The sequence below is a fragment of the Indicator indicator genome, chromosome 29 (assembly GCF_027791375.1).
Source record: "Indicator indicator isolate 239-I01 chromosome 29, UM_Iind_1.1, whole genome shotgun sequence".
Taxonomy (NCBI): Eukaryota; Metazoa; Chordata; class Aves; order Piciformes; family Indicatoridae; genus Indicator; species Indicator indicator.
Window position 1 is genome coordinate 693320 of NC_072038.1, and position 12539 is coordinate 705858.

The 12539-nt window shown below is 49.1% G+C and overlaps 1 protein-coding gene across 1 annotated transcript in view; it reads left to right on the top strand.

Annotated features, from left to right (window-relative positions):
- The window catches only part of NTN1 (netrin 1), a 135672-nt gene that overhangs the window by 101908 nt on the left and 21225 nt on the right, over positions 1 to 12539 (top strand). Inside the window, exons 3-4 of the mRNA XM_054394042.1 lie at positions 2779 to 2928; positions 8655 to 8708. Of these exons, the coding sequence (XP_054250017.1) occupies positions 2779 to 2928; positions 8655 to 8708 (204 nt within the window). The remainder of the gene's footprint in view (positions 1 to 2778; positions 2929 to 8654; positions 8709 to 12539) is intronic.

Genomic DNA, 12539 nt, shown 5'->3' on the forward strand with positions numbered 1-12539 from the left:
GTTCCCAGTGGCAGCACAAGGAATGAGGGAGAGTAACTTTTAATCAAAAATCCCAACTCAGAAGTGTTGGGGAAGGAGGAGAGAAGAAGCCAAGGCTTTGTTGTTTGGAGGGTTTTTTTTTTTTCCCTCTCTCATGTGAAAAATCATCAGGTTTTGGCAAGACTCAGTCTCTTCTCACCCAGCAATGGTGGAGCTGGGGACAGTGGCAGTTTGCTCCTGCTCTGGGATGGGCTGTGGGATGCTCTGTGAAGGGAGAAAGGGATATCCCTGTGCAGTGGGGCTCTAGGCACCATCCAAACCCTGTTGGGAGCTGCTGCCCCACTAAAAGTCAAACTAGGAGTTGCTGCTGCAGGGGGCAAGGGCAGGATGGTGCTGGGGCAGGTTGCAGGGAAGCTCCAGCCAAGTTCTAAAGCTTAGATACCCAACACAAATGAATGTGAGATGTGATCTGCTCTCCCCCCACATTCAGGGTGTCTCAGAGCCAGGGGGGGTGAAAGATCACACAGTACCACAGTCTCACAGTATATCAGAGATTGGAAGGGACCTCAAGAGATCATCAGGTCCAATCCCACTGCCAGAGCAGGATCACTTAGGGTAGTCCACACAGGAATGCATCCAGGTGGGTTTTGAAAGTCTCCAAAACCAAGAAGCGTTGTAGGGTCCAGCACAGACACTCATGAGAGTGAAGGGGACCTACAGGAAGGCTGGGGAAGGACTGTTCAGAAGGGCCTGTGGTGATATGATGAGGGGGAAATGGTTTGGGTCTGAAGCAGGGCAGATTTAGGTTTGACATCAGGAGTAAGTTCTGCATAATGAGAGTGGTGAAATACTGGAACAGGTTGTACAGGGATGTGGTTGAGGTCTCATTCTTGGAGACATTCAAGATCAGACTTGCTGTGGCCCTGGGCAGCCTGCTCTAGTTGGAGGTGTCCCTGCTGCCTGCAGGGGGATTTGGCAAGATGCCCTTTGAGGGTCCTTTCCAACACAATGCAATCTGTGAACCTGTGATACGGTCAGTCTGGGGGACTTGAGTGTGTTTGAAAGGCAGGCCCAGGTGCTGAAGACCCTCACACTAGTCCTGACCTACAGCACAGCCCCCTCCAGCTTGGGGCAGCGGGGCAGGTTCTGCCCCAATCTCCTTTTAATTTTCTGTCAGGCAGCTCCCCAGAGGAGAGCAGGATCAGCACTCCCCAGGGAGGGTTTTGGCTAGCTCCTTCCCAGGGATGCTGCAGAAGAAAAGGAAAAGCTTTCCTGCCCTTCCCTGCCACTGCTCAGCAGGGGCAGACCGCAGTCTGGCACAGCGCTCGCAGCTCTTAGAAATCAGGGCTGTTAACAAATGTGTGAGGCCATAATCCTTTGGAGGCACTGATGATAACAAGCCCTGATGCTTGCTTTTTTTTTTGGTTTGTTTTTCCTTTTCCCCCCCCTCTTTTTCTTCCCCCTTATTTTTTTTTCCCTTCCCTTTACCAAACAGCTGCGCCGGTGAAGTCCCACAGTGGGAAATGAGCTGGTGAAGGATTTCAAGTGCAGTATTTACATCCCGTGCCAAACACTTCACATCTGCCCAGCTCTGCCTTCAAGCCTTCATCCATCTGGCCAGGAACAGCAGGTCCTCCAGCCTGCCTGAGTCCCACAAGGGCATTTCCTTCCTGTGCCCACAGTGCCAGCTGCCAAGGATGCTGCTCGGCAGGGAAGGGCTGGAGCGAAGGCTCTGAAAGGAGGGTAGTTGCTGGGCTGGATTGTTGGAGTTTGGGGTTTGTTTTTTAGGTTTTGGGTGTTTTTTTTTCCTGTGGTGCATGTGAAATGAATTCCCAGCATCTCTGAGAGCAGTTCCTTCAGATCTTGTGTGCTGAAGGGGTGATGAAATGCTGCTTGATTTTTGTGTCTCTTCCTTCCAGCCCTTCCCCAAACACTGCTCCAGAGAGCCTGGGGGAGTTTGAGGCTGGTCAGGGTGGGGGGCAGGCAGTGGGTGCTGTGGTTCCAAGAGTCCTCCAGTGATGCTGCTTTGCCTGGTCTCTTCCTCTGCAAGTTCAGCAAACTCTTGATCACAGTTCCCATGGGATGAGGGAGTTGCAGTGTCCATGCCTGGAAGTCTTTGATTGAGGACACCTCATGCTGCCTTCTCAGATCCTGCTCCTGAAACCTATGACAAAGCTGGGGACAGAGTTCTGAGCAGGGCCTGTTGTGACAGGACACAGGGGGATGGTTTGAGGAAGAGGAAGATTCAGACTGGAAAGAAGAAAGAAAAGTTTGACACTGAGGGTGGTGAGAGCCTGGCCCAGGTTGCCCAGAGAGGTGGGAGCTGTCCCATGGCTGGAACCATTGCAGGTCAGGTTGTGTGAGGCTGTGAGCAACCTGCTCCAATTGCAGAGGTCCCTGCTGGCTGTAAAGGGCTGGACTGGATGAGTTCTAAAGGTCCTTTCCAACCCAAACTATTCTGGGGTTCTGACTATGATGTGATCTGCAGAGCACCCACCACCCTGGGCAAGGCTACAGCTCCATTTCTGCAGCTGGACTGCTTGTGGCTGCGTCATCCCCTCTGCAGTGCTGTCCCCTCTGATCCCCTCTGCCAAATGCCACCTCTGTTTCAGGTCAGTTCAGCTGCTGGCTGCACAGGATATTTGCCAGAGGTCCATTGCCAGCGGCGGAGAAGGTGGATCCCTGCTGTGCGAGCTGCTGGCAGCCTGCGGCCCTCACCTCAATCCCTCATGATGCCACGACAGCGTCTGCTGCCTTTCTGCTCTCCCCTGACCCTCTTGTTGTTTGTTCTCCCCACAGAGTGCGATTGCCATCCCGTGGGTGCTGCTGGCCAGACCTGTAACCAAACTACGGGGCAGTGTCCCTGCAAGGACGGCGTCACCGGCATCACCTGCAACCGCTGCGCTAAGGGCTACCAGCAGAGCCGCTCCCCCATCGCCCCCTGCATAAGTAGGTGGATCCCTCTTCGGCGCCTGCAGATTCGAGATATTAACCCTCAGAAACCCACTGCCCAGCCTGGGCAGATGCTAACTCCACCACATACACACCCATGGGCAGTGCCCAGGGATGTGACCCCGGTTTTCTAATAGCCAAACCTTCCAGGGAAGGGCTATGAGGATGAGCAGAGGGCTGGAGCTGCTCTGCTCTGTGATGAGAACAGACTGAGAGAGTTGGGGTTGTGCAGTCAGGAGAGGAGAAAGCTCTGAGGAGACCTTCTTGTGGCCTTCCAATATCTGAAGGGGGCTACAAGAAAGCTGGGGAGGGACTTTTGAGGGTGTCAGGGAGTGACAGGACTGGGGGGAATGGAGCAAAACTAGAAGTGGGGAGGTTCAGATTGGATGTTAGGAAGAAATTCTTCCCCATGAGGGCGGTGAGACACTGGCAGAGGTTGCCCAGGGAGGTGGTGGAAGCCTCATGCCTGGAGGTTCTTGCATCCAGGCTGGATGTGGCTGTGAGCAACCTGCTGTAGTGTGAGGTGTCCCTGCCCATGGCAGGGGGGTTGGGACTGGCTGAGCCTTAAGCTCCCTTCCAACCCTGTGAATTCTGTGATTCTATGATGGAGCTGTCTGGGTAGACCTGCCAGACATGAGTAGTCCACCCCTGGGTTTCAAGTAGCTTGTGGGGTGTGTTTTGTGAGTGTATCTACAGCCCAGTTTGCCAGCAATTTGATTCTGATTCGCAGACTAAAAATGCTCTGAAACCACATTTGCTGGGGGGTGTCACATCAGGACTGGGTGCTAAAGCAGATCACTAGAAACAGGGATTTGTCTCCAGAATCAGGAATGGGTTTTGTTTCCAAAATCAGGAATGTTTTTTTTTTGTCTCCAAAATCAGGAATGGGGTTTTGTCACCAAAATCAGGAAGGGGTTTTTTCTCCAAAATCAAGAATGTTTGTGGTTTTTTTTCTCCAAAATCAGGAATGTTTTTTTTGTCTCCAAAAGCAGGAATGGGTTTTGGCCTCAAAAATCAGGGATGGGTTTTTTGCCTCCAAAGTCAGGAATGGGATTTTGTCTCCAAAATCAGGAATGGGGGTTTTGTCTCCAAAATCAGGAATGGGTTTTTTTCTCCAAAATCAGGAATTTTTTTTTTGCCTCCAAAATCAGGAATGGGATTTTCTCTCCAAAATCAGGAGGGGTTTTTTTTGTCTCCAAAATCAGGTTGTGCTGCACTGGCACAGAGCTCAAATCAGAGGAGCTGCTGTTCTGTTGGAGTTGCCATCACAGTAGCATTTCCAATAGCCCCTGGGTTGCTGAAAGGGCTCTTACACCCACACAACTTCTCCAAATTCAGGCTGGTTTATTGTTTGCTTCCTTGGGTTTGACTTTTAGTTTGCCTTCCCAAGGCTGCTTTCATCCTTTGCTCTTCAAGCAAGAGCAGCAAGCCCCGGGTACAGCTCCCAAAGTGTCTCCATTGCAGCATTTGCTCTGCAAACAGCCACGTCCCAGCTGTGGATGGCAAAGAAGGGCTGCAGCCCAGTGCTTCTCTCTGCTGTCTCTTGGATCATGCAGCAGCTGCTGCACCTTTTGGGAGACATCTCCACCTGCCCTGAGGAAATGTAGCACACAGGGTGGCAGGAATGGGCTAGGAAGCAGGGATTGCTCCTCTCAAGGTTGACTCCCTGCTGCTAAAAGGAGAAAAACAGCCTAAAGGGAACAGAAAAGTGAAGGCTGAAAGAACCAAGTCTTTGTTTATTCAGAGTCTGCTTCCACTCTGTCCCCATGTAGCATCTGCCTCTCAGGATGGCCAGTGCCAAATTACAGGGCTAGGAGCCTTCCTCCACCTTCTCCTGCTGAAGGAAACATGCTTTCCAGGGTGGCTTTTTGGTCATTTGAGACTCATTCTTCACTGTGTGGCAATGGAATGGGCAAGAGCTCAAACCAGATGCTTCTTTCCCCAAGATGCTACAGTCATGGCTTGGGTATGCTCTGCAGAAGTATGCACAAAGGTTTACCACTCACAGCATTCCCCAGGGCCATGGTAAATCAGAGAGTAACTTGTGCCTTGCATCACCTCCCTTGGGATTCGTTGCATGAAATAAAGGCAGACAGGGAATTCCAACAGGATCCAGCCAGGCATGCTCATGTCAGCTGCTGAATCAGTGTGCCCAAAGCTGCCTGCTTGGCCTGAGCCTGGCAGGGCCACCCTGGCCTGCTCTGCAACCCAGAGAGAGCCCCTAGTTTCTCTGTCACTGCAGAATACCCAGAGTGCCAAAACGTTCCAAGCCCAGTGCAAGAACACAGGGCAGGGCAACACCAAGCACAGATAACTACAGGCTGGGCAGAAAATGGAGAGAGAGCAGCCCTGAGGAGAAGGATTTGGGGGTGCTGGAAAGTACAAGGTTGGAGATGAGTTGGCACCAAGCACTGCCAGCCCAGCCCCAGCCTGTCCTGGGCTGATCCCCAGCAGTGTGGGTAGCAGGGGCAGGGAGGGGATTCTGCCCCTCTGCTGTGCTCTGCTCACACCCCCCCTGCAGTGCTGGGGCAGCTCTGGAGCCCTCAGCACAGCACAGACAGGGACCTGGTGGAGCAGGGTCAGAGGAGGCCACAGCAATGCTGGCAGGGCTGGAAGCCCTCTGCTGGGAGCCAGGCTGAGAGAGTTGGGCTTGGGCAGCCTGGAGAGGAGAAGGCTCCAGGGAGACCTTCTGGTGGCCTTGCAGTGCTTCAAGGGCTGAGCAGAAGAGCTAGAGAGGGACTTCTTACAAGGGCAAGGGGTGATGACTTCAAAGTGTAAGTCACTGGATTTAGACCAGACATTAGGAAGAAATTCCTCCTCTAAGAGGGTGGTGAGACACTGGAACAGGTTGCCCAGAGGAGTTGTGGAGGCTTCAAGCCTGGCAGTATTGAAAGCCAGGTTGGATGAGGCTTTGAGCAGCCTGGGCTGGTGGGAGGTGTCCCTGCCCATGGCAGCAGGGTTGGAACTGGGTGACCTTTATGGTCCCTTGCAACCCAAACCATTCTATGATTCCATGACCCTTTCTAAGGGCCCAAAGCTTCTCTTGAAAATACCTTCCCAGCAATGCTCTGGCCTGGCTCTCAAGCTTGCTGTGTTGGGAGTCTGAGCTGCAGGCATGATGCTAAAGCAATTAAAGTGAGGCTGTGAACAACTCACAACTCTCTCATCCTAGTAAAACCCAAACCAGCACATTTTCATCCTTGAAAACTGCCAGTCAGCACACCCTTCATGTGAGAGGGAGGTAGTTCACACACGCTTCAGTCATGCATAGTGAAGGGCCACTTGCTCTCCATCCCTACCCACACTGCTCTCCAAGCTGGCACTGGGAGGGCACAGGTACCCTGCAAATGGACAGGGGCTGTCCAGCTCCTCTGCAAGAGCACAGAGACTCTCTGATTGACCACTGCTTGTATCTTCCTTGCTCCAAAGTCTTATCTCATGCAAAAATCACCTCGTGGGGGTAAAACAAGACACCATTGGGGTCTGCCTGCACTGCAGCCCACACAGGCAGGCACAAGCACCCATCCAGCCACCAGCTCCAAGATGGTTGTGCAGGCTGTTGATGTGCTGCTTGGCTGTGAACCATGTTTTCCACATCAGCTTGTGTCTGCATTTATCTGCATGAGGGTGAGCAACTCAGAAAGCCATCTAAATGTAGACTAAGATATAAAGAAGAAATGCTTGACCCTGAGGCCCAGATTGCCCAGAAATGTGGGAGATGCCCCATGCCTGGCACCACTGTATTGTCTGTGGCTCTGAGCAACCTGCTCTTAGTTGCAGATGTCCCTGCTGACACCAGGAAGGTTGGAAGAAATGAGCTTTAAAGGTTCCTTTCCCACCTAAACCAGTCTGGGATTCTATCACAGTCTCACAGTCTCACAGTATATCAGAGGTTGGAAGGGACCTCCAGAGATCATCAGGTCCAACCCCCCTGCCAGAGCAGCATCACCCAGGGCAGTCTGCACAGGAATGCATCCAGGTGGGGTTGGAAAGGCTCCAGAGAAGGAGACTCCACAACCCCCTGGGCAGCCTGCTCCAGGGCTCTGTCACTCTCACTGGAAAGAAGTTTCTCCTCCTGTGGAGCTGAAATCTTCTCTGTTCAAGTTTGTCTCCTTTGTTCATTGTCCTATCACTGTGCACCACCCAACAGAGCCTGGCCCCCTCTTCCTGATCCCCACCCCTCAGCTATTGATAGACATTGATCAGATCCCTCTCAGCCTTCTCTTCTCCAGACTAAACAGACCCAGGGATCTATGATTCTGTGACTCTAAGATAATCCTAAGTGAGCTGCAGCCCTATGAGCTGCCATCACTGCAATGCAGACAGACCCCAGCAAACCCTTCCTCCGTGGTCACACAGGTTCCTGACAGCAAAAGCAGAAGGAGGCAGATGCCAGCTCACAGCTTGTGCCTAAATTCCACTTTCAAAATGAGCTGGTAGGGTGTTTCCCCATCAGGATTCCCAGGGACACACAGAAATTTCAGCCCTGTGCCCTAAACGCACAAAAGATGTCAGCAATGGGAGCTCTGTGTGTGTGTGTGTGCCCTGAGGAAAGGAGCTGGGAGCATGGAACACACCCCAGCTGCACTCCATCCTTTTTGGCATCAACAAACACAGCCAGACTTGGGCATGAAGATCCAGAACTTTACATTGTTCCAGCTCTGCAAAGCCAGCCCCCAACCAAAGCCAGGGCCTGTTGCACTGGCACCAGATGTGTTTGTGTTTCCTTCCTGTGGGTGAGATAACCCCTGGATCCCAACAGGCTGAGCCAATGCTTCACCTCCATCCTATCTCACACAGGAGTGATAGCACTGCTTCAGCCATGGATGGGAACAGCAGCTGGAAAGGACAACCCAGGGACAGGCAGCTACTCTCCCATTGCCTGCTGGGGCTGGGGAATGTCCTGCCTGGCTTAAGGACCCTCCGTGCCTTGCAAGAACATCCCTCACCCTAGGGTGCAAGCTGGGACCCAGCAGTTGCAGCAGGTTGTGTCTGGGCAGCAGAGTGACTGCTGGCTGTGGCACCTAGCAGTTATCTGCCTGGTTGTAGCTTTTGCTTTTAGCCACACACTGAGATTTTCAGTTTACAAAACCCTTTCCCCCATCCCTTTGGGAGGCCCAGTTCCCCAGCTGGTACAGTCCTGGTGTGCTGCTTCCTGGGGCTCTTGAAAGGCTCCTTGCTGATGGGCATGGTTGGGATATGCTCCTTGCTGAAGGAGATGGTTGGGATATGCTCCTTACTGATGGGCATGGTTGGGATATGCTCCTTGCTGAAGGAGCTGGTTGGGATATGCTCCTTGCTGATAGACATGGTTGGGATATGCTCCTTGTTGAAGGACATAGTTGGATATGTTCCTTGCTGATGGACATAGTTGGGATATGCTCCTTGCTGAAGAACATAGCAGGGATATGCTCCTTGCTGAAGGACATAGTTGGGATATGTTCCTTGCTGAAGAACATAGCAGGGATATGCTCCTTGCTGAAGGACATAGCTGGGATATGTTCCTTGCTGATGGGAATAGTTAGGATACACTCCTTGCTGATGGGCATGGTTGGGATATGCTCCTTGCTGAAGGAGCTGGTTGGGATATGCTCCTTGCTGATAGACATGGTTGAGATGGGGAAATGTGATGTGTGCAGAGGCCAGGCTCTTGGGGATCTGGACTAACACCTCCTCCTTTTATCTCCTTTCCTTTCCTGCCTGCTTCCTGCTGTCCTGCACAGAGATCCCAGCTGCTCCCCCCACCACTGCTGCCAGCAGCATGGAGGAGCCTGCAGGTATGTGGTCTCTTTTCTTACAGCATCTTGATGATAAATGTCTTTTGAGCAAGCACCTGCCCAGGGTGGAACTGCATTACATTAATTACCTCAGCTCTGTTGATTGTGCTGGGATGAGTTGTTGCCCTTTGTGCTCTAAACGTGTAAGCACCCTGAGAGATGGGATGCTCATGGACCACGTGGGAGTGTAGAGGAGGAGCAGAAAGGTTTTCCCAGAGATGCTAGAGCTAATAAGCACACAGGGGTTGCCCAGTGTGGAGCCAACACTTGATGGAAAAGAGGTAAGTAAAGACCTAAGAGCACCACTGGCTGATTATTATAGTGGTTACCTTCTCAAGAAGCTGAGAACAGATCCACCGAGTTTTTCTGGTGGAGAAGGACTGGAGGAACAGAAATCTCCCAGAAGAGAACAAAACCCCTGAGCATTGCTTACTGCTGCATAGCAACATTGCCTTTGTTTGCCTAGATTGGGGTAGTTCTTGTGCTGAGTGCTCTGAGGTGCTGATGTGACCTGTGGGCAGACCTGTGTGCCTCATGCCTGGCTCTGCAGGTCCTCAGGGTGGGACATGGCTGTGGTTAATGGCATTGCTGGGGTCACTTGTGTTCAGAGGTGTCTCAAGACCAGCAGCTTCTAGAGCAGGAGAAGCATCTTAGCTCCCTCAAAGATCCTACAGTAAAAGGTCCTGCAGTAGAGGCTGCAGCCTGGGGACAGCAGCACAGCCCTGATGGACTTGGATCACCATATTTATGTGAGCTGCCACGTGGAGGATTGTCCTGAGGAAGCTTTGGCACATCATGAGGTGTGCACATTCTCCTCTTCCCCCTCCCTTTGTCCTTGCACCGAATCCAATCTATGCAATGCTGACCCAGGGCTCCATGTGAGCCTTTGTATGCCTCATCTCCACCACCACAACTGCACAGACACCCACAGAATCATAGAGCTGCTTTGGTTGGAAAAGCCCTCCAAGAACATCCAGTCCAAAAGCCCTCCAAGAACATCCAGTCCAAAAGCTCTCCAAGAACATCCAGTCCAAAAGCTCTCCAAGAACATCCAGTCCAAAAGCCCTCTAAGAACATCCAGCTGTGATGTGCAACACAATCACAGAATTGTTTCAGTTGCAGAGGAGCTCAACTGGATCCATGAGGATGAGCAGAGGGCTGGAGCACCTCTCCTATGAGGACAGACTGAGAGAGTTAGGGTTGTTCAATCTGGAGAAGAGAAGGCTCTGAGGTGACCTTCTTGTGGCCCTCCAGGATCTGAAGGGAGCTACAAGAAAACTGGCGAGGGACCTTCTAGGATATCAGGCAGTGACAGGACTGGGGGGAATGGAACAAAGCTGGAAGTGGAGAGATTCAGACTTGGATGTGAGGAAGAAGTTCTTCCCCATGAAGGTGGTGAGACATTGGAACAGATTGCCCAGGGAGGTGGTGGAAGCCTCATCCCTGGAGGTTTTTAAAGCCAAGCTGGATGAGGCTCTGGCCAGCCTGCTGTAGTGTGAGGTGTCCCTGCCCATGGCAGGAGGGTTGGAACTGGCTGATCCTTGAGGTCCCTTCCAACCCTGACTGATTCTATGACTCTATGATCATTGAGTCCAACCATCAACCCAACACCACCATGGCCATTAAACCATGCCCCAAAGTGCTATGCTCACACATTTCTTGAGCACCTCCAGGAACAGTGATCCTGAGAAGGATCCTCCATGACCCTCCCCTCCTGATTTACACCTCTAGAAAGGCTCACACCTGCTCCCAACCACGTCACTGAGGAATTTTCCAGCCCCTAGACCCCTTGGGTTGGATAAGTCTGAGCAGGGGATGACAGCAGGAGCCCTGAGAAAGGGTAAGTTATCCCATCCTGCACATTCCCAGGGGATTTGAACAGGGGCACGGCTGTGGAGGACACGAGGTGTAAATGCTGTTTACTTTAGTCTCACCAGTGCTGGAGGAGTCATAAATTAGGGATTTTGTACTAAAAGTGATGGACATCACCTCAGATTGAACTCTGAGCCAAGGCTTGGCCCATGGCAGGGCTTTTCACACAGGCTGTGCCTGGTGGTGTATGCTCAGGAGCTCTTCTCGGGATGGGAAACCCAGGCTGAAAAGGGACTAAGTCTTCCATTGTCACAGGAAGGCAAGGCCCAGGGCTCTCTGCAGGACTGATTTAAAGCACAGGGTTTGCCACCTGTAAGCAGCAGCAGCAGCTCTGTGTTTCAGTGTCTTCTCTCTGGCTGGTTGAGAAAAAAAACACTCCCAAGTCAGGGAGACGCAGAGCAGGATCCTTGCAGTGTGTGGCAAGGGTGAGGTGGAACAGTGGCAAAATGTGAGGTTGGTGTTGTGAGGGTGAAATCTGAGGTTGGTGTTGAGGAGGTGAAATGTGAGGTTGGTGTTGTCAGGGCGAAATGTGAGGTTGGTGTTGTGAGGGCAAAATGTGAGGTTGGTGTTGAGGAGGTGAAATGTGAGGTTGGTGTTGTGAGGGCAAAATGTGAGGTTGGTGTTGTGAGGGCAAAATGTGAGGTTGGTGTTGTGAGGGCAAAATGTGAGGTTGGTGTTGTGTCAGGGTGAAATGTGAGGTTGGTGTTGTGGGGACAAAATGTGAGGTTGGTGTTGTCAGGGTGAAATGTGAGGTTGGTGTTGTGGGGACAAACTTTGATGGTGTGTGTAAGAAGTGGGTACCCCCATATCTTAATTATAATATCTTTCGCCCCCCATATCTTAATTGAATAAATACCTTTATCCCATATCGTAATTATAATAGTCTTCCCCCATATCTTAATTTTAATATCTTTCCCCATATTAATTTTAATTCTTTCCCCATATCTTAATTATAATACGTTTTCCAATTTTTAATTATAATTTTTTCCCATATCTTAATTATAATATTTCCCATATTTAATTTTAATACTTTATCCCATATATTAATTATAATATCTTTATCAAATTTAATTATAATATTTTATCCAAATATCTGTAATTATAATATCATTCCGCAATTATTTAATTATAATATTTTCCCATATCTTAATTTTAATATTAGCCATATCTAATATAATATTTTCCCATATCTTAATGATAATACTTTCCCCATATCTTAATTTAATATTTCCACCATATTTATTATTATATTTTACATATCTTAATTATTAATATTTTCCCCCATATATTAATTATAATATCGTTACATAGCTTAATTATTAATATCTTTCCCCATTCTTGTTGATTTTATTCTTTTTTAATTATAATACTTTATCCCAAATCTTAATTATAATACACTGTTTCCCAATTCTTAATTTAGTATTTTTCCCATATCTTATATAAGTTCCTCTATCCCAAATCTTAATTTATAGCTTTCGTCCCAATATCTTAATTATAATACTTTTCTCCCAATCTTAATTATAATACTTTATCATCTTATTATAATCTTTTCCCAAATTCTTAATTTTAATACTTTTTCCCATATATAATTATAATATTTATCCCAAATCTTAATATAATATCTTTCCCCCATATCTTAAGTTTAATACTTTAAATCCAATATCTTAATTATAATATCTTTCCCATATCTTAATTATAATATTTTCCCCCAATATTAATTATAATATTTTATCCATATCTTAAATTATAATATCTTTCCAACTATATTTATATTTATAATATTTTCCCATATCTAATTATAATATCTTTCCCACCATATCTTAATTATAATACTTTTCACATATTCTTAATTATATATATTTTCCCATATCTTATTATAATATTTATCCCCAAATCTTAATTATAATATTTATCCCAATTCTTAATTATAATACTTTCTACCCATATCTTAATTATAAT